This window comes from Oncorhynchus mykiss, chromosome 27, assembly GCF_013265735.2.
Source record: "Oncorhynchus mykiss isolate Arlee chromosome 27, USDA_OmykA_1.1, whole genome shotgun sequence".
In the NCBI taxonomy this organism is placed as follows: Eukaryota; Metazoa; Chordata; class Actinopteri; order Salmoniformes; family Salmonidae; genus Oncorhynchus; species Oncorhynchus mykiss.
The window spans coordinates 13,738,442-13,761,477 of record NC_048591.1 but is presented as its reverse complement, the minus strand read 5'-3'; the positions used below and the strand labels follow the sequence as shown (position 1 = coordinate 13,761,477).

The following is a 23,036-nucleotide window of genomic DNA, read 5'->3' as shown; positions in this document are numbered from 1 at the left end:
TGTTACTATCCAGCTAGACGTTTTCCTTCCAATGGCAGGAGGTTAAGACTTGCCTAGTTAAAGGTTTTTTTTTTTTTTTTTTTAAATAAGAGTTCTCAGGGCACTCGTAGCATGCTCTGCAAATTAACCTATTCCTAGAGCCAATGTGTTATTTATTATGGCCCCAACTTCAGAACATGGATAGGAGCTGCACACTTACATCCAGAGGCTTCTGCTGCAGGCACGTGCACAGATAGGGCTATACCTGTGCAGAGCACATGCCCCTTTACCCTTCCAGTATCCAAAGAGCCCTTTTCGGTGGTGGTATAATTTCACCAATTAGTGTTTTTATAAATTCACTAAATTCTCATCTATGCTTCAGAACCAAAAAGTTGAGTGTCTTGATTGTTGACCAATGCCCAGTCATTTGCATTGGGTGTGCATATCCAGATTAGTGGCCAGAAATAACTTATTTGCCTGCCAAAAAACAGAGTAGTTCTACATTTATCATCCATATAAAATACAGTTTAGCAATCTACTACTGTCTCATCTTGCCAGAACAATAGGCCACCTGGCACTTTGAAAGAACATGCTTTCCATCCGATCCTGCAACCTCCACTACAAGTATGCCATATGATTTTGTTTGCTCTGAACTCCAGATAAGTTACATGATAGGCCTACACTGAGTATACAAAACATTAAGAACACCTGCTCTTTTCATGACATAGACTGACCAGGTGAATCCAGGTGAAACCTATGATCCCTTATTGATGTCACTTGTTAAATCGCCTTCAATCAGTGTAGATGAAGGGGAGGAGACAGGTTAAAGAAGGATTCTTAAGCCTTGAGACATGGATTGTGTCTGGTTGCTATTCAGAGGGTGAAATAGGCAAGAAAAACATTTTAAGTGCCTTTGAATGGGGCATGGTAGGAGTTGCCAGACGCACCGGTTTGTTTCAAGAACTGCAATGCTGCTGGGGTTTTCCACACTCAACAGTTTCCCGTGTGTATCAAGAATGGTCCACCACCCAAAGGACATCAAGCCAATTTAACACAACTGTGGGAAGCATTGGAGTCAGCATGGGGGGGTGCAACTCAATATTAGGAATGTGTTTCTAATGTTTGGTATACTCCGTGTCTCCCCAGTTAATATCTCCCCAGTTAATATTGTCTGCTAACATGATTGACTTTCAGCTCCCAAATGCAGGTGTAAAACACAGTTTATATATTGGGGTTTTTATGGCACAAATGGCAAGCTACATTTGCTCAGCAGTTGTGCGTGCATGTGCGCATGTGCGTGCGCTGGGGTTGCAAGTTTTGTACAACTCCTTTTTTTAGGGTTCCAGGTCTAAATTTTTGAAACCCACTGGGATACATGACAGTGGCAACAAATGGAGTTGGGTTGGATATAGTAATAGTAGGCAACAGTATTTCATACAATCATCTATTTTTACTTTAAATGTGTTGGTCATTGTTAATAAGTTCAGCATTTATTCCAGTTCAAAATAGTTTTGCAGATGTTGCTGCTTTCCTCTCTTCTTATAATAATTGCTAAGAGTCTGTGACCGCTGGTTGCAGAACAATATTTTTGGGGTGGTGCCCTTTTTTTGGTTTGCGCATAAGGTCTGTGCGTGGCCTTGTTTTACTTTGACATGTGTATTGTGTTGCTGGTATTTAAATTGTTCTGTATGCGTGATTTAAATCTTGCTGAGGGAATTGATATTGTACACATGTTAAATGTTTAGATTCTGGGCTGGTTTACCCTACCCAGATTAAGGCCATGTTTGGACTAAAAAGCCATTTTAATGCACGACGATTCTCCCAAGGAGAATGCTTTTAGTCCGCAGTAGGCTTAGTCCTGGTCTGGAAAACGGCACTATAGCTGACAGTAATTCAGATATGCCCTATAAAAACATAATGGTCTGCTGATATTCTTCTTTACAGTGGTGGAAAAAGTACTCAATTGTCATACTTGAGAAAAAGTAGAGATATCTTAATAGAAAGTGACTCAAGTGAGTCACCCAGTAAAATACTACTTGAGTAAAAGTCTAAAAATATCTGGTTTCAAATGTCCTTAAGTACAGTGGTGGAAAAGTCCTCAGTTGTCATACTTGAGTGAAAGTAAAGCTATACATAAAATTCCTTATATTAAGCATACCAGATGGCATGATTTTCTTGTATTTTTTTATTTACGGACAGCCATGGGCACACTCCAACACTCAGGCATCATTTAGAAACACAGTATGTGTTGAGTGATTCTGTCAGATAAGAGGCCGTAGGGATGACAACCCCTTACATTTATAGGTGTGTGAATTGGACCATATTTCTGTCCTGCCTGAGCATTTTAAAATTTAACGAGTACTTTTGGGTGTCAGGGAAAATGTGTGCGAGCAAAAGTACATATTTTCATTGGGAAGGTATTGGAGTAAAAGTTGTAAAACATATACATAGTAAAGTACAGATACTTGTGACTTAAGTATTACTTCAAAGTATTTTAATTTGGACCTAATACTTAGACCTAATTGGACCTTACTGAGAACGACATTGGAGATATTGGAGGGAACTGCTTCTAAATGCTCTTAAAGAGAGGAAAGAAGGTAAGGCTACAGCTGGCTGGCTGATGATGGCAAGATGGAGTGGACTGGCTTTTGTACTCCAACAACAATATTATAAATACTGAGAGCATGGTGGAGACTCTTCAGAGTGTAACCTTTAGATAGGTTTCTCCAGTTAGCCAGCCTGAGTTCTCATAGTGTGTTGTATTTTGTATTATGCCCCGGCTTTGCTGAACTAAACTGCCTCCTTTAAAAAAGTCTGTCACCCCTCGAATAAGCGCCAACATATTTGCTACCATTTCAAAGATTTCACATAAGAGGGAGAGAAGGATCACACTGAGATCAACAGAGTGTATGAATAATACCAAGAGTGTGCAGAGCTGTCATCAAGGCAAAGGGTGGCTACTTTGAAGAATCTCAAATATATTTTGATTTGTTTAACACTTTTTTAGTTACTAAATGATCCCATGTGTTTCCATAGTTTTGATGTCTTATTATTATACAATGTAGAAAATAATCAAATAAAGAAAAACCCTTGAATGAATAGGTGTTTCCAAACTTTTGACTGGTACTGTATTGACTCAGGGGTTAATACTGATCTAATCAAGATGTGTTTTTTTTAAATATTTTTTTTTTTACAAATGTTACAATTATTCCACTTTGCCATTGAGTTATTGGTGTAGATCATTAACAAAATGACATTTAAATCGATTTTAATCCCACTTTGTAAAAAAACATGAAAAAAGGCAAGTGGCGTGAATACTTTCTGAAGGCACTGTATTGTTTAGATATGGTTACATGTAGTTGCAAATGTTTGGAAAGAGCTGAGTTGTGTAAAAGTTTAGTGCCATTATTAGTATAATAGGCATTTCAAGGGTTTGTTTTTTTACTCAATTATTTGAAAAGGTACAACTGAGCAACAGTAGCCATACAGTATATTAAAACACACACACACACACACACACACACACACACACACACACACAGCAAAAATAACCAGAACAGAAGGGTGCACAATACATAATACAAGCATCTGTTACCTTTTCTTGGCTTCTTGAGACCTACAGTGAAGTATTTTACCTTCATTCGCAGTAGCCTACCTTTTAATCTTTGTCTCCGCCATGTGTTCGTTTATTAGTACTGCAGGTGTTTTAGCGCATGAGCGCCTCCTGGTTTGTTTGTTTGCTCCACGGACTAGCTAGCCTGCTTATTTCGTCCATTTTGTTTTACCTTTAGCTAGATTATTCTATGGCAGAGATGGAAGACGGTGAAGAGCCGGGTTTAATACACTCTCACAGCTCTAATTCGGGGTCAAAATCGAGCAGTGACAAGATGTTTTCTCTCAAGAAATGGAATGCTGTGGCAATGTGGAGCTGGGATGTGGAGTGCGATACATGCGCCATCTGTAGGGTCCAAGTTATGGGTACGTTTGTTTGAATCAGTGATTTAGCTAGCTAGCCAGCTACAGTAACTAGTTATAGTAGGACACCCATAGTCAACTATTGGTGTGCATTAAGCTAGCTAACAACAACGATAAATACAGTAGCTTAGTGGTCAGACAGTCACCTAGCTAAGCTGATTAAGAGATGACCACCATGTCATGGGCAGACAGACCGATAATGGATCCTAGTTGGATAGCTTAGCTTGCTAGATCATATCTAGCTACAAAACAGACAACTAACGTTAGCTAGCTAATATAGCTAACGTTAGAATTCCGAAAACATGACTCAAGGCATTGCAAGGAATCAAGCTAGTTACAGTAACCAACTAACCTCGCATGGGAAGACTGAATTGCTATCAAGCTAGCCAGCTGTGTCAGTCCATATGTCACCATGTAGGAATGGTCAACGACAGCTGTGCACCAGTATAGCTAGTTGGTTAGTAAGTTTCCTTTATATATATACCTTCTCTTTGCAGATGCATGCTTGCGGTGTCAGGCTGAAAATAAACAAGAGGACTGTGTTGGTAAGCTACTTTAAACGTATTAGCCAAACATTTATATAGCCCCAAGACACCAATCTGGTGTTATAAGACCAGCGGTAGGTATGGGTCTGCTCCAGTGTTGGGGAAACCTGGATACACATTTTATAGATCCAGAACCGGGCCACAACTCCCACTGGTCTCACACCATGTGCATGTGACAGATATACCTGGGTTTCTAGTCTAGTATATGGGGTTACAATTTGATAAAGCCAGGGTATCTTAACCTTGGTAAAGCAGAGTTTGTACTGTGTATGCGTTAGGATACATATATTGATTGTGTGTGTACCAATATGCTTTACCATCTATTCGGCTGACATGCTGAATTTGAAAATACCATGTAGCACACAATTTCATAGTGTGCTTCTGTCTCCCCTCTTTCACAGTTGTATGGGGAGAGTGCAACCACTCTTTCCACAATTGCTGCATGTCTCTCTGGGTTAAGCAGAACAATCGCTGTCCACTGTGCCAGCAGGACTGGGTCGTACAGAGAATCGGCAAATGAAGTCCCTCTAACTTCCCCATCCTTCCACTGCAAGTTTGGGCAGGAGACCGGACTGAGAAACTTCGACCTTCTATGTACATGTGTGTGTGCATGCCGCTGTCATTCCTTCGATGTTAAGATATAGAATGAATGGCCAATATCCAGGTGAAGACGTCCTTGCCTCGCTGTTTGATGGAAACATTGGCAGGTGCAGGGCAATGCTGAAGAACTCTGAGGATAGGTGCTGCGTTTGGTGTCTTTGTTACCTTTTTTTTGTGTCGTTCAATATTTTTTTTTTGTGAGAGGAAAAAAAGTTACTTATTAAAAATAAATCTACACTTAGCTTTGTTATTTCTTCCTTTTTAGCATTTTAATGTGATGGTTTATTGTTATGGTTGCATCCCCTCAGACCATGAGGTGTCTGCCTTTCTTGCTACCTGTAAGAGCCCATTTAATACATCACCTGCTAAGATAATGTTCACAGAATACTATTGCCTCTGCATCATGTGTAGGCTATTGGGGTTTGGATCCATGGTGATGCAGGGACTGTGTTTAGTCCTGGCAGGGACAACCAGTAGGAGAGGAGCAATCCGTGCCAGTCAACCAATCAGAGAACTTCCAATATTGCATAATTGTGGCATTGTAATTGCATAATACATGCCAATCAGACACGTTACACTTGTCTATAAGAATAGTCACATTCAACTGATGAAATAATGAGTTAAACCTGAAATATTATATTCTGCTTAACATGCATTTCATGTGAAATACATGAATGGTTTGGGAAATGTTTTGATGGATATTTGTGTGGCTATGGCCAAAGTTGGGAAGCCTTTTCCTTCCTGATATTGTCTATGGTTACAAGCAGCCCTGTATGTTGTATAGGAATGTAACACCCTGTAGCTTCCATGTGGGAAACAAGGAAAATTTGACCTATAGCAATGGCCACTGTACAAACACACCTTTTCCTATGACTGAACATGCCATGCTCTGCTTTTTCAACAACTTAATGTAACAGCTCAGATAAACTATTGAATAATTAACTTTGTGTATACATGCCAACTCATTTAAAATCAGCACAACTACCGGAGCTGTTTTGGATGCAAGGAGTTGTGCAAGAATAGACCTGAGTTGTGTAATTGTTGAGATGATGTATATACAGTGCAAAAACAGGAAAAATCATTTGTGTTTCACTCTGATACTATACAGACAATAACTGTCAAAAGTTTGGACACCTACTCATTCCAGGCGTTCTCTTTATTTGTACTTTTTTCTACATTGTAGAAAATAGTCATTAGACTATGGAGTCATGTACTAACCAAAACAATTTAAAACAAATCTAAATATATATTTGAGATTCTTCAAAGTAGCCACCCTTTGCCTTGATGACAGCTCTGCACACTTGACATTCTCTCAACCAGCTTCATGAGATAGTCACCTGGAATGCATTTCAATTAACAGGTGTGCCTTGTTAAAGTTAATTTGTGGAATTTATTTTCTTGTTAATGTATTTGAGCCAATCAGTTGTGTTGTGACAAGGTGGGGGTGATAGCCCTATTTGGTAAAAGACCAAGTCCATATTATGGCAAGAACAGCTCAAATAAGCAAAGAGAAACAACACTCCATCATTACTTTAAGACGTGAAGGAAGGTCAGTCAATCCAGAAAATGTCAAGAACTTTTAAAGTTTCAAGTGCAGTCGCAAAAACCATCAAGCGTTATGATGGAACTGGCTCTCATAAAGACCGCCACAGGAAAGGAAGACCCAGAGTTACCTATGCTGCAGAGGATACGTTCAATAGAGTTACCATCAGAAATTAAAGCTCAAATAAATTCTTCACAGAGTTAAACAGACACATCTCAATATCATCTGTTCAGAGGAGACTGTGTGAATCAGGCCTTCATGAGGGAATTGCTGCAAAGAAACCACTACTAAAGGACACCAATAATAAGAAGAGACTTGCTTGGGCCATGAAACACAAGCAATGGACATTAGACCAGTGGAGATCTGTCCTTTTGGAGTCCAAATTTGAGATTTTTCGTTCCAACCACTGTGTCTTTGTGAGATGCAGAGTAGGTAAACGGATGATCTCCGCATGTGTGGTTCCCATGGAGGTGCAATGGTGAGGTGGTGCTTTGCTGGTGACAATGTCAGTGATTTATTTAGAATTCAAGGCACACTTGACCAGCATGGCTACCACAGCATTCTGCAGTGATATGCCATCCCATCTGGTTTGCAATTTTATTTAACTAGGCAAGTCAGTTCAAAACAAATTCTTATTTACAATGACAGCCTACGAACGGTGGGTTAACTGCCTTGTTCAGGGGCAGAATGACAGATTTTTACCTTGTCAGCTCGGGGATTCAATCTCGCAACCTTTCGATTACTGGCCCAACGCTCTAACCACTAGGCTACCTGTTGCCCCACTTAGTGGGGGTATCATTTGTTTTTCAACAGGACAATGACCAAACACACTTACAGGCTGTGTAAGGGCTATTTGACCAAGAAGGAGAGTGATGGAGTGCTGCATCAGATGACCTGGCCTCCATAATCACCAATTGAGATGGTTTGGGATGAGTTGGACCACAGAGTGAAGGAAAAGCAGCCAACAAGTGCTCAGCAAATGTGAGAACTCCTTCAAAACTGTTGGAAAAGCATTCCTGGTGAAGCTGGTTGAGAGAATGGAAAGAGTGCAAAGCTGTCATCAAGGCAATATAACAAATATTTTGATTTGTTTAACACTTTTTTGGTTGCTACATGATTCCATATGTGTTATTTCATAGTTTTGATGTCTTCACTATTATTCTACAATGTAGAAAATAGTACAAATAAACAAAAACCCTTGAATGAGTAGGTGTGTCCAAACTTTTGACTGGTACTGTATATACAGTTTACAGTATATATATATAGTCATAATCCTGCCTGTCTTCTGCTCTTCAGCCAAAGCACGCCCCTTTTGGCACAACAGAGCTTTAAATAGACCCAGCTTACCTACATGTTTCATCAAACTTGGCTACTCCTCATGGTTTTAAGCTACTATACTTGGCATTGATCTTGCCTATAGGGCTGTCTATGGGCTTAGCAGAATGACAGTGATCTCCAAATGCAGCTCTCTGTTCCTTTTTTTACCTTTGCCCCCAATCCCAGGTCAGGACAAGCTCAGCGTAACAATCTCTGTGGAAGTCATCCATGACTTCTGCCTGACTCCTGACCTGTGCCTAACCTTTACTAAACCTATCAGAAAGTACTTGAATATTCTATACTTCACCACCATCATCACTAAAGAAGCAGTATAGCCTAAGCACGAGCAATCTGCAGTTCAAATAACAACAAAGTAAACCCCCTGCCACTGTTTCGGTAAACAGCTGAGGCATGGGGCTGTAGAAATATAACCACTTAAATTCATAGCAAAGCTATGAATACAAGGACTGACCATAATTGAGATACAATGTTTGTTTACAATTACATTGTTTACAAACAATTGAGTAAAACGAGCTTATATGGGTTCTCATCGAGTGTGACAGTTGAACTAAGCTCATGATGCATTTATAAGTTATATTCTTCAATGCTGAATGGGTACATACAGTATCATTAATTAGAAAGTCCAAAAATGTATGTACCAATCACAAATTGCACACAGTAATGTTGTTGTATACTGTACGTTAAAAGGGTGATAAGGCCATACAATAAACTGGGCACGCCAATGCTAATATGTGTCCCGGAAGCCAACGGATATAATGACTCGTGATGTCTACAATCTAAACTTGATGCCCTCAACCTCACACAAATTATCAATGAACCTACCAGGTACCTCCCCAAAGCCTTAAACACGGGCACCCTCATAGATATCATCCTAACCAACTTGCTCTCTAAATACACCTCTGCTGTTTTCAACCAAGATCTCAGCGATCACTGCCTCATTGCCTGCATCCGTAATTGGTCAGTGGTCAAACGACCTCCACTCATCACTGTAAAACGCTCCCTGAAACACTTCAGCGAGCAGGCCTTTCTAATCGACCTGGCCGGGGTATCCTGGAAGGATATTGATCTCATCCCGTCAGTAGAGGATGCCTGGATATTTTTTTTAAATGCCTTCCTAACCATCTTAAATAAACATGCCCCATTCAAGAAATTTAGAACCAGGAACAGATATAGCCCTTGGTTCTCCCCAGACCTGACTGCCCTTAACCAACACAAAAACATCCTATGGCGTTCTGCATTAGCATCGAACAGCCCCCGTGATATGCAGCTGTTCAGGGAAGCTAGAAACCATTATACACAGGCAGTTAGAAAAGCCAAGGCTAGCTTTTTCAAGCAGAAATTTGCTTCCTGCAACACTAACTCAAAAAAGTTCTGGGACACTGTAAAGTCCATGGAGAATAAGAACACCTCCTCCCAGCTGCCCACTGCACTGAAGATAGGAAACACTGTCACCACTGATAAATCCACCATAATTGAGAATTTCAATAAGCATTTTTCTACGGCTGGCCATGCTTTCCACCTGGCTACTCCTACCCCGGTCAACAGCACTGCACCCCCCACAACAACTCGCCGAAGCCTTCCCCATTTCTCCTTCTCCCAAATCTGCTCAGCTGATGTTCTGAATGAGCTGCAAAATCTGGACCCCTACAAATCAGCCGGGCTAGACAATCTGGACCCTTTCTTTCTAAAATTATCTGCCAAAATTGTTGCCACCCCTATTACTAGCCTGTTCAACCTCTCTTTCGTGTCGTCTGAGATTCCCAAAGATTAGAAAGCAGTTGCGGTCATCCCCCTCTTCAAAGGGGGTGACACTCTTGACCCAAACTGCTACAGACCTATATCTATCCTACCATGCCTTTCTAAGGTCTTCGAAAGGCAAGTCAACAAACAGATTACCGACCATTTCGAATCTCACCATACCTTCTCTGCTATGCAATCTGGTTTCAGAGCTGGTCATGGGTGCACCTCAGCCACGCTCAAGGTCCTAAATGATATCTTAACCGCCATCGATAAGAAACATTACTGTGCAGCCGTATTCATTGATCTGGCCAAGGCTTTCGACTCTGTCAATCACCACATCCTCATCGGCAGACTCGACAGCCTTGGTTTCTCAAATGATTGCCTCGCCTGGTTCACCAACTACTTCTCTGATAGAGTTCAGTGTGTCAAATCGGAGGGTCTGCTGTCCGGACCTCTGGCAGTCTCTATGGGGGTGCCACAGGGTTCAATTCTTGGACCGACTCTCTTCTCTGTATACATCAATGAGGTCGCTCTTGCTGCTGGTGAGTCTCTGATCCACCTCTACGCAGACGACACCATTCTGTATACTTCTGGCCCTTCTTTGGACACTGTGTTAACAACCCTCCAGGCAAGCTTCAATGCCATACAACTCTCCTTCCGTGGCCTCCAATTGCTCTTAAATACAAGTAAAACTAAATGCATACTCTTCAACCGATCGCTACCTGTACCTACCCGCCTGTCCAACATTACTACTCTGGACGGCTCTGACTTAGAATACGTGGACAACTACAAATACTTAGGTGTCTGGTTAGACTGTAAACTCTCCTTCCAGACCCATATCAAACATCTCCAATCCAAAGTTAAATCTAGAATTGGCTTCCTATTTCGCAACAAAGCATCCTTCACTCATGCTGCCAAACATACCCTTGTAAAACTGACCATCCTACCAATCCTCGACTTTGGCGATGTCATTTACAAAATAGCCTCCAATACCCTACTCAACAAATTGGATGCAGTCTATCACAGTGCAATCCGTTTTGTCACCAAAGCCCCATATACTACCCACCATTGCGACCTGTACGCTCTCGTTGGCTGGCCCTTGCTTCATACTCGTCGCCAAACCCACTGGCTCCATGTCATCTACAAGACCCTGCTAGGTAAAGTCCCCCCTTATCTCAGCTCGCTGGTCACCATTGCATCTCCCACCTGTAGCACACGCTGCAGCAGGTATATCTCTCTAGTCACCCCCAAAACCAATTCTTTCTTTGGCCGCCTCTCCTTCCAGTTCTCTGCTGCCAATGACTGGAACGAACTACAAAAATCTCTGAAACTGGAAACACTTATCTCCCTCACTAGCTTTAAGCACCAACTGTCAGAGCAGCTCACAGATTACTGCACCTGTACATAGTCCACCTATAATTTAGCCCAAACAACTACCTCTTTCCCTACTGTATTTAATTTATTTATTTATTTTGCTCCTTTGCACCCCATTATTTTTATTTCTACTTTGCACATTCTCCCATTGCAAATCTACCATTCCAGTGTTTTACTTGCTATATTGTATTTACTTTGCCACCATGGCCTTTTTGCCTTTACCTCCCTTATCTCACCTCATTTGCTCACATCGTATATAGACTTGTTTATACTATATTATTGACTGTATGTTTGTTTTACTCCATGTGTAACTCTGTGTCGTTGTATGTGTCGAACTGCTTTGCTTTATCTTGGCCAGGTCGCAATTGTAAATGAGAACTTGTTCTCAACTTGCCTACCTGGTTAAATAAAGGTGAAATAAAAATAAATAAAAATGTGGTTGTAATGCATTGTAAGACTTATCATAAGTATAGATTGTGTATAACCCATACTTAGTATCATTTTTTTATACACTGAAAATGTGCTACCTAGTGAGAGACATCATTTATTATAAACCCTGTTATTAGACATAAATGATCATGCATGGCTATAACAAGTCATAATGTAAAAATGTTACCAAAACAACTATTTTTCTAACTGCCTTTTCCTGGTAAGACAATGAATATCTATGTCAATACCCCAGAGGTTAGCAGTACACAGAGGCACAGATTACGTGGTGTGCCATAATGGTTGAGTGAGCTCATCTTTGAGTTTCAGTAAGAACACTTCCACCAGAACAGTTCAGAGTAGACTTGTTAAGCTTGAAGGTGAGATAGTGCCCAGTTGAGTGGCTAGCAGCCACAGGGTGCTGGAGAGGATCTTGGAATTATGTTTAGGCTACACCTAACAATGGATTACTACACACCGTAGCCTACACCTGAGAGTAATAGTGGGTCTCAGACACATTTGATCCTAGACCCTGGCCTGATCAGGGCTATGTATTTGCCTTGATTTGATTACATCAGAGATTATTGTGATCTAGTGTAAAACTTGATTAATCCTAACTTGTTATCCTATGATTACATTATTTTTGGCATATTGTCATAAATAAAGAATAGGCAGAATATCAATATAATAAAATATATTTTATATTAAAAGTCTATTAAAAGTAGTGCATATGGCCCAGTACATCATTGGGCCCAAGCTTTCTTCCATCCAGGACCTATATACCAGTCAGAGGAAGGCCCTAAAAGTTGTCAAAGACTCCAGCCACCCTGGTCATAGATTGTTCTCTCTGCTACTGCACGGAAAGCGGTACCAGAGCGCCAAGTCTAGGTCCAAAAGGCTTCTTAACAGCTTCTAACCCCAGCTTCTACCCCCCACCCCCTCTTTTACGCTGCTGCTACTCTGTGTTTATTATCTATGCATAGTCACTTTAACTCTACCTACATGTACATATTACCTCAATTACCTCAACTAACTGTGCCCCCGCACATTGACTCTGTACCGGTACCCTCTGTATATAGCCTCGCTGTTGTTATTTACTGCTGCTCTTTAATTATTTGTTAATTATTTTTTTTATTTTTTAACTTAACCAACAATGCAGTTTTAAGAAAAATAAGTGTTAAGGGCTTGTAAGTAAGCATTTCACTGTAAAGTCTACTACACCTGTTGTATTCGGCACATGTGACAAATAACGTTTGATTTGATTTGATTAGTGGAGTAAATTAATGTGTTCTCTTCTCATAACAGAATAGAAATAACCACTTCAGCTATAGGCTATTCTAGAGAGATCATTCACTACTTCTTGAGAGAATTGAATTCACAGTAGTGTTGCCCTATGTCTATGTCATTAAATCTATTACTCTCCTAAACCAGACATTGTCTTCTGAAATGTAATAGTCTTTTATCACCTCAATGTGTAGGCAAAAGGATTTTAACTCTTAGTTTACATCTTTCTATCTATAATATTATGACACCCAGGTCAGCACCTCACTACAGTTACGCTGGCATTGTCCCCATCTAAGTTAGTATCCCGCTAAATATAGACCGACCAAAGCTTCTTAAGTTAGAAACCACATAAGTTCCTTTCCGTGAGCAGCATCCATGAATGAGCACACAGACACTTACTTAAGAGAAAATCCCTGATGTGCGTTTTAATTCTAGATGAGGCATTACGTGATTGTGTCAGAGAATGTCTTCTGGTGTGACGCAGGTGTCGGAGCTGCTCAGTCCCACCAGGGACCTGGAGAGAATTGGAAACACTACAGGGAAGCACACACAGGGAAAGAACACAGTCTTAGCATCATCTTACAGCGGCCTTAGCTCCCTGCTCAGCCACACTGTGTAGTAGGGACAACCCAACGCAGCAGCCGCCAACATGTGTGACATGGGGGGATTGGATAATCTGGTGGCGAACACGGCCTACCTTAAGGGGGGTGACGAAAAAGAGATGAGGAAGAGGCGGCGTAGCCTGTCCCTGCCCAAGCCAGAACAGTGTGTGTCCATCCGCGCCACGGTTGGGAAAGAATTTGAGATGCTCTGCGAGAGGCAGCCCATAGGCAAGAAGTTCTTCCGGCAGTTCCTCCTGGAGTCCAACCCGCAGTACGTGGCGGCCGCAGAGTTCCTGGACGAGTTAATCGACTGGGATCTGGCAGAAGGCGCTGGCAAAGATAAGGCGAGGATGAACATCATCAACAAGTTCTGCAAGGCTGACTCCAAGAACTTCCTGTCCTACCTGACGGGAGAGGTAGCGGACAAGTGCAAGGCGGTGTCGGACAAGGACTTTGAAGACGTGATGATGGGCAAGGTGAAAGATGCCACGCGGGAGTACCTGAAGGAAAAGCCCTTCACAGAGTACCAGACCAGCCCTAACTTTGACAAGTTCCTGCAGTGGAAAGAGTACGAGAAACAGAAAATCACTGATAAGTATTTCTATGAGTTCAGGACCCTGGGTAAGGGAGGCTTTGGAGAGGTAAGTCCACACAAAGTCTACAGTGCAGCTGCCTAACTGAAAACGGTAGTGAAATATTACAGTTCTAAAATGTAAACTTAAAAACGGCTTTAGCACTTTTCTAAGGGTATGCAACAGTTACAGTGAGAATGGGGATGGTACAAATACAAATGAAGAAGTCACTAAAAGGGATAATTGTTTGTACCTCATCTAACTACATACTGCCCGGCTAACACATTTGGTTCCTTGAAAGTCATGGGAATGTTCCATTTTTGGTTTCCAATTGGTTCTGGGAACGAAGTTTCCTGACCTGTAAAACTTATTCTGAGAACGGAATAAAACATTTAACCTGTTCTGGGAACATACATTTTTAGGTTGCAGGAAGGTTCTGAGAACATTTTACTATGGTTCCCTGAACGTTTTCCCGGGAGGTTTTATTAACGTTCTGATAACGTGTTTCTATAAGACTTTTAATAACACTGCTAGTTTATTTTGAGTCTCCAAGCACAGATAGGACACATGGAAATTCCTTTGCTCAGGCATTAATCATGCAAACACGTTTATTTTTTATTGTGACATGGCGTCAGTGAGATTATGTTGTTATTCTGTTGTCTATCCATGGAATTTGTCCACAACTCATACAAAGCTGTTAATTTTAGTCTATTCAAACAGACCCCATTTCAAAGGAAACAAGTACTCATTAAGTGGGCGCGGGAAACCTGTAGGAAACATTAATCTGTAATACTGAACAGAAGAGAAAAAAAAATCTTAACATTCTCTGAACTATTTGAGAAAATTCCCAATGTCAACCAAGTTGGAGAATCTTCCTAGAACGTTACCAACATTTTAATTAAATGTAACCGTGTTTTAACTTTTAGGAAATGTTCTGTTAAATTAATGAAATTAATCAAAAATTCTAAAATAATGGCTTTAAACTATATAACTGATCAATTCACCAACATACCAGGTCATTTAATGCTTAAAAACAAAAACAAAGTGGATGAGTAAGATATTTGGCTACAGAAGTACCATTTCTTACCGATCTCTACAGCTTCTGTCCAAAAACAAACCCAGTGAAATGACGTCAACACTACTGGAGGAGTTCCTGGCTAGCTAAAGTGGCTAGCTTAGCTAAAAAAACTAGCGACGACGGTCGCGGCGTGCATGACCAGAATGGCACATCGATGAACCACCAAAGACACACCCCATTTCTGTTTAAAAATTAAGAAAGGGGCGGAGTTTTTGAATTTTTCTGTGCCCAATGTCGACCATTAAATGTGCTGAGAATGTTCCAAAAGTAAGCAACGATCCTGCACCATTCCCAGAAAGTTGTGTAAATGTGTATGCAAAACCATAGGACAACCACGCCCTCACCAAGCTCGAAGAAACATGTGATTCTCAGAACGTTTTGTTCTAGCTGGGTGATCTTAACATACATTTATCAAACATATTTGTTTTAGTCCCTGCCTATCTCTCTGCATAGGTGTGTGCCGTGCAGGTGAAAAACTCAGGCCAGATGTACGCCTGCAAAAAGCTGTGCAAGAAGCGTCTGAAGCAGAAGAATGGTGAGGGCATGGCACTGCTGGAGAAGCAGATCCTGGAGAAGGTTAACAGCCTGTTCCTGGTGAACCTGTCCTATGCCTACGACTCCAAGACCCACCTGTGCCTCGTCATGACCCTGATGAATGGCGGCGACCTCAGGTACCATATCTATAACATTGGTGAAAAAGGCCTTGAAATAGGCCGCATCAATTACTACATTGCACAGGTCACCACAGGAATCCTCCACCTACACGCCATGGATATAGCGTACCGAGACATGAAGCCAGAGAACGTGCTACTGGACAGCTTCGGCCAGTGTCGACTCTCGGATCTGGGGTTGGCCGTGGAGCTGCCTGGCGAAAAGACCATCAATCAAAAGGTAAGAGCTCTGATAGGCTGAGATGAACTCCATCCTTGTTTTGGGGCGGCAGGTAGCCTAATGGTTAGAGCATTGGGCTAGTAACCAAAAGGTTGCTGGACCGAATCCCCCGAGCTGACAAGGTAAAAATCTGTCGTTCTGCCCCTGAACAAGGCAGTAAACCCACTTCCCCGGTCTGCCATCATTGTAAATAAGAATTTGTTCTTAACTGACTTGCCTAGTTAAATTTTAGAAAATGTTTAATTACTCTATGTTAACAATGATTGAGTTGTTTTTAGAGTTAGGGTGAGATGACATGCTATTTCATGTGAGATTACATAGGGATATATCTATGGATAGGGATCTATCCATAATACCAGGGTTTTACGTCATTACCGTCCCACTGGGCACAAACTGGTTGAATCAATGTTGTTTCAACGTAATTTGTGATGTATTGGAATCTACGTGGAAAAAGTCACCATTGTTTTGAGGGTGAAGTTTCCGCATGGTAACCAAATATCAACATAGACAAACCATGTATAAAATATGTTGAGTTTGTACCTTTAAAACAACGTCAGATCTTCAAAGTTATATCCATTATCAGACTAAAACAATAGGCTGGGTCACACCTCCACACCTCTTGAGTATGTTGAGAGATCTCCACTTAAAAACTAGATAGATTCACTGTTGCTATTGAAGTCATTCCAAAGGGTATAGATTTAACAGAGCAAATTAAATGTGACCATACTTTATCACTCGTATATTATCATTAATTATGCTACTTAGCATTTGCAAAGTCATCAACGGCTGAAGTTAACTAAAAATAGCTGAAACAATAGGCCTAAGGTTTCAGGCTCTGGTTGATTTAAAATGTTATGATATTTAATGATACACAACCAAATATCAACATTTGAAAGAGATGTTTCTTCTGCTTGGATAGTTCCACCTGTGACACTGACTTAGTCTGGCTGTAATTCCAGTTTGTCTACAAATTAATAATTGACATGTTGGATTCGCAAACAAAAATCTATTCAAGAATAGGACTAAATCACATCAAACTATTTAAAGTTTGATTTGATTTAGTCTTCTTCTTCAACTTAGACGTTTGGTTGAGATGAAGACGTGAATCCAACAATAAATCATTCATTTGTAAACAAACAGCAATTCAATTCAGTGGCACAGATGAACCTATCCAATAAGAAGATACATCTCTGAAATAGAACAAATAGCCTGACAAGTTAACCAATTATATGTTGAATTCACGTCTCCAACTCAACCAAAAATAAAAGTTAAAGAATGGGATTAAGCCAGTGGCTCAGATGGAACAATCTCCTTTAAATGTTGATATTTGGTTGCATTGTCAACCAAACACTATTCAATGTTACTTTTGTGATACACTAAATATCCTAAAGTTAATGTAACATTCAACCTTAAGATGAATAACACATCCATGGCCACATTTTGAGATTACTGTAAATATACTATACTATTACTTCCTATGTAATCATATAAAGTGTGCATGTTTAATATAGCATGCATAGGTCCCTCCAGGTCTGTGGAGATCTTCACAATTGCTGTACTAATCTGTGAAGAATCTCAAAGGGAATTGATCACTTGCACCATGTAATTTTAATGTTATCTCCACTGCAATCCAGGTCATTTGGTTCTGCTATTAGATTAAGAGCAGTGATAACACATTCATCTGAACTAATTATCTAACATTGTATTCCCATTTGAACATTGCTGTGCTTTTAAGTGGTTGAAAGTGCAGTGACATTTGGATGACAACTATACCAAAATGTTTTTCCATTGGATTTTGGTTGTGCTTTTAGGTGGTTGAAAGAAAGCATAGTGATAACACATTGGAAATTCAACTAACTTTTGCCTGTCTTTTTGAGTGGGTGAATATAGATTGTAGTCTCACCTCTCAACCAAATATAACTCAATTCTCCACATTGAAATGACGTGGTGTGCCCAGTGGGATGTGACCTGTTCCACGTTAGTTATGTCCATGACATTGACCTCTCTGTCACTGTCTATGACTCAGTCTCCCTATTGATCCATAGAAGGGACACTTCTATCCTCACTCATATACAGCCGACACCTGATTAATGCAATGACATACAAATATCTGAGGAGCCAATAAAAAGGTTTGCCTATATGTGAATTGGAACTGGTCCGTGAACTACAACACACTTCACTCTCATTAACCTTCAGTCACTCACTCACTGTTGAGTGAGACATTGGGGCCTAAAACAGGCTTGTCCCATTGGGGCCTAAAACAGGCTTGTCCCATTGGGGCCTAAAACAGGCTTGTCCAATTGGGGCCTTAAACAGGCTTGTCCCATTAGGGATTGGCCTTGGTCAAGGGGCTCAGTGCATTAGCCCACAGCCCACTAATCTTAGCATTACTCAGAGGTGGCTGGGATCTATCTGCGAGGAGAGGCTCAGTCCTAGTGGGTATCCACTCAGTGGAGAGTGGTGCAGCCCAGGGGGGGGTCAGATCAGGACATGGCCTCAATAGAGGGCCTACTAGAGGCTGGTGCAGGGGAAACCTGGTGCAGGCATGTGGTGCTGATGTTACGAAAGAGAATTCAGGGATACAAGGTCCCTGATAAAAGGCATGAGGAGCATAAGGGTAGATTGGCCTATGTAAGGGTAGAATCAAAAAAACATTTGTAACAGTATTTTGTATTGGAATTTCACAATTTTCACCCATATTAAGAGATACAACAACAGAGACAAAGCAACAAGTAAAAAAAAAACAGCACTCACTTACACATACCTACGTATATATATATATATATATATATATATATATACACATACATATACACACATACATACATATACACATATATAGACATACATACATACATACCCACATACATACAGTGGGGCAAAAAAGTATTAAGTCAGCCACCAATTGTGCAAATTCTCCCACTTAAAAAGATGAGAGAGGCCTGTAATTTTCATCATAGGTACACTTCAACTATGACAGACAAAATGAGAGAAAAAAAATCACATTGTAGGATTTTTTATGAATTTATTTGCAAATTATGGTGGAAAATAAGTATTTGGTCAATAACAAAAGTTTATCTCAATACTTTGTTATATACCCTTTGTTGGCAATGACAGAGGTCAAACGTTTTCTGTAAGTCTTCACAAGGTTTTCACACACTGTTGCTGGTATTTTGGCCCATTCCTGCATGCAGATCTCCTCTAGAGCAGTGATGTTTTGGGGCTGTTGCTGGGCAAAACGGACTTTCAACTCCCTCCAAAGATTTTCTATGGGGTTGAGATCTGGAGACTGGCTAGGCCACTCCAGGACATTGAAATGCTTCTTACGAAGCCACTTCTTCGTTGCCCGGGCGGTGTGTTTGGGATCATTGTCATGCTGAAAGACCCAGCCACGTTTCATCTTCAATGCCCTTGCAGATGGAAGGAGGTTTTCACTCAAAATCTCACGATACATGGCCCCATTCATTCTTTCCTTTACACGGATCAGTCGTCCTGGTCCCTTTGCAGAAAAACAGCCCCAAAGCATTATGTTTCCACCCCAATGCTTCACTGTAGGTATGGTGTTCTTTGGATGCAACTCAGCATTCTTTGTCCTCCAAACACGATGAGTTGAGTTTTTACCAAAAAGTTATATTTTGGTTTCATCTGACCATATGACATTCTCCCAATCTTCTTCTGGATCATCCAAATGCTCTCTAGCAAACTTCAGACGGGCCTGGACATGTACTGGCTTAAGCAGGGGGACACGTCTGGCACTGCAGGATTTGAGTCCCTGGCGGCGTAGTGTGTTACTGATGGTAGGCTTTGTTACTTTGGTCCCAGCTCTCTGCAGGTCATTCACTAGGTCCCCAAGTGTGGTTCTGGGATTTTTGCTCACCGTTCTTGTGATCATTTTGACCCCACGGTGTGAGATCTTGCGTGGAGCCCCAGATCGAGGGAGATTATCAGTGGTCTTGTATGTCTTCCATTTCCTAATAATTGCTCCCACAGTTGATTTCTTCAAACCAAGCTGCTTACCTATTGCAGATTCAGTCTTCCCAGCCTGGTGCAGGTCTACAATTTTGTTTCTGGTGTCCTTTGACAGCTCTTTGGTCTTGGCCATAGTGGAGTTTGGAGTGTGACTGTTTGAGGTTGTGGACAGGTGTCTTTTATACTGATAACAAGTTCAAACAGGTGCCATTAATACAGGTAACGAGTGGAGGACAGAGGAGCCTCTTAAAGAAGAAGTTACAGGTCTGTGAGAGCCAGAAATCTTGTTTGTTTGTAGGTGACCAAATACTTATTTTCCACCATAATTTGCAAATAAATTAATTAAAAAATCCTACAATGTGATTTTCTGGATTTGTTTTCTCATTTTGTCTGTCATAGTTGAAGTGTACCTATGATGAAAATTACAGGCCTCTTTCATCTTTTTAAGTGGGAGAACTTGCACAATTGGTGGCTGACTAAATACTTTTTTTGCCCCACTGTACATACATACATACCACACACACCCATACATACGTACACCATTTTCCTCTTCCCGCTCGGTGCTTCTCTCACCCCATGCCAATCATTGCATCTCTCAATACATACATTTTAAACAAACTTACAAACAGAAATTAAACAAAAAAGCTCATTTTAAACCAAGAAGTTAGGTTCCACACATGGAAAGTACAGTGTAGTTCTGAAATACATAGATCCCCGCCATTCTAAGAGAATCCTTGCAGGGTAGAATCAATTAATAAATCAATCAAAAGTTGTGCTATGCCACAACCAATTTGCCATGCATTAGCTTAACTAAGTGAAGCATTGTGCTCTAGTCCAAAGTTGATTTAACACAGAACATTTTGTTGCTATGATATGGAACCTTAGAACTAGGTCTAACCCCTCACTTCTCTTTCTCTGTTTCCTTCTCTGTCATCAAACCTCTGTCCTCTCCTCCTCCCCTCCTCCCTCTCCTCAGGCTGGCACAAGTGGCTACATGGCCCCAGAGATCCTGAAGAAAGAGCCTTACCGGATGTCAGTGGACTGGTGGGCACTGGGCTGCAGTATCTATGAGATGGTGGCAGCTCGCCTGCCCTTCAAGGACTATAAGGAGAAGGTGCAGAAGGAGGAGGTGGCACGGCGCACCCTCGAGGATGAATGCAAGTACGAGCACAAGAACTTTGACGAGGGCACCAAAGCCATCATCAACCTCTTCCTCAAGAAGAAAATTGATGAGCGTCTGGGATGCAGGACCAAGTAAGAGCTGACCGCAGTTTCAGCCCAGAGATATTCCTGACTACATGGCCGAACCAGGAACAACTCTAGGGCCCTCTAGAGGTTTTCCTGGTCAGTTCTAGGTATCACATAAGGTGGTTTTGGGGGGGGGTTTGTATATTTCTCTGACTTCAGTGTGTTTCTCTGTTATCCAGGAATGAGGACCCAAGGAAGCATGAGTGGTTCAAAGGCATTAACTTCCCTCGACTGGAGGCGGGGCTGATCGACCCACCATGGGTCCCCAAGCCCAACGTGGTCTACGCCAAAGACACGGGGGACATCAAAGATTTCTCTGAGATTAAGGGTGTCGTGTTTGACGACAAAGATGACAAATTCTTCAAGGAGTTCAACACGGGGGCTGTGCCCATTGCATGGCAACTGGAAATGATTGACAGCGGACTTTTTGACGAGCTGAACGACCCCAACAGGAAAGAGTCAGCCGCTGGATTGGACGACGAGGAGAAGAAATCAAAATCCTGCACGCTTTTATAAAATCTCCTCTATACTATAGTTAGCTTTGAAAATGACAAAAGTCCTATCTCATTAAGAACATTGTGACGATAATCATAGCCACAAAAAAATATGTGAAGTGGTAGTAAAATCCAGAGCCAGGTCAAGACACATATTTCCACCACTTCACACATTTTTTTGTGGATATGATTCTTCCTGCTCTATGACATTGTAATGATCATGATAAGCCACAGCACTTACGATGATATCAGGAATCGATAAGGTGATTTTGTCTATATCAATGGGCAGGGTCAGTGTCTGTGGTAGAATCAACAGGAAAAAGCTAGACTAGAGCTGGAATGGGGACTGTGCTTTACAGGCACTGGCAGAGTTGCGGTAGCAGGCTTATACCACAAGGTGTCCCCAGATATCTAGATATGTGGATATTCACAAGTCTTCTCAATATTGTTGACCTGCTTGAAAAGTCTTGCCTTTTTTTAAAAATGCATCGATCACCTGTGCATTTTTGAGTGAGATGTGGTTTTATTGGATTGCAAAGCTTTAACTCTTAAAGCCTTAGAGAGCATGAACTCTCACTTCTTCACCACTATATTCCAATGACCAACAAACTCCCAAACCACATTTTGACAAATGTATAATAGACCTGTAAAATGGATCTCACTGTGTTCAGTCTTATAAGCTATTTTGTAATAGTGATATGTAGGGTTTCTTTCAAGTGCACTATAACAATGTATATGCTAACTTATTTTCACCCATTAGTTACATTTAAAGGCCCAATGCAGCTGTGTTTATATCAATATCAAATCATTTCTGGGTAACAATGATGTACCTTACTGTAATAGTATTCCATTAAAATGAACAAAAATAGATTTTTACCAAATAACTATTTCTCAAGCAAGAATGTTGCTAGGACTGTCTGGGAGTGGTCTGAGTGGGGTGGGAAAACTGAAAACTAGCTGTTATTGGCAGAGATGTTTGGAACTCTCTTTGTAATTGGTGATGTCACCAGGCAAGCCAAAAGTCCCGCCCATGCAAACCTGCTGATTAGATCCTGTGTAGATTGTATTTTCAACAAGCAACTATCAGGAAATAATACTGATCAAACTGTGTTAGTTTCATCAGCTGTTGCACAATATAATACAAAACACAGGAAAAAACATAATTTTGACTGCACTGGGCCTTTACGAATGTGTGCGCACCACAATGCACCTTACTAATTAAGCATGTTCATTTAATTAAGAGACCGAGATGATCATAGAGGATTTTGGTGTCTGTGTGGACATTATAGTCTTTGTATGAGTTGAATGGATCTCAGAAGAATGTTCAATCAAAAGCTGGTCCTTGTTTGTGCTTGTGTCTTTGTTACGTTGAGCTTCT

The 23,036-nt window shown here is 41.1% G+C and overlaps 2 protein-coding genes across 3 annotated transcripts; both read left to right on the top strand.

Moving 5' to 3' along the window:
* The first annotated feature begins 3,652 nt into the window (after positions 1-3,652).
* On the top strand, positions 3,653-6,236 carry LOC110507619 (RING-box protein 2). Its single transcript, XM_021587720.2, has 3 exons — positions 3,653-3,957; positions 4,452-4,499; positions 4,901-6,236. Exons 1-3 carry the CDS (start codon positions 3,783-3,785, stop codon positions 5,017-5,019), a joined length of 342 nt encoding a protein of 113 aa, XP_021443395.1. The 5' UTR covers positions 3,653-3,782; the 3' UTR covers positions 5,020-6,236.
* A 7,062-nt stretch (positions 6,237-13,298) lies between these two features.
* On the top strand, positions 13,299-22,616 carry LOC110507615 (rhodopsin kinase grk7a-like). Of its 2 annotated transcripts, none has more exons than XR_002471151.2 (4): positions 13,299-14,047; positions 15,510-15,947; positions 20,893-21,260; positions 21,344-21,426. XR_002471151.2 is itself a non-coding variant. In XM_021587715.2 (4 exons), the coding sequence occupies exons 1-4, from the start codon at positions 13,454-13,456 to the stop codon at positions 21,678-21,680; spliced, it is 1,647 nt and encodes a 548-aa protein (XP_021443390.2). In that variant the 5' UTR covers positions 13,299-13,453; the 3' UTR covers positions 21,681-22,616. The 2 variants fall into 2 exon arrangements, 1 of the variants encoding a protein (XP_021443390.2); XM_021587715.2 differs by having other exon boundaries at positions 20,893-21,170; positions 21,344-22,616.
* The last annotated feature ends 420 nt before the right edge of the window (positions 22,617-23,036 follow it).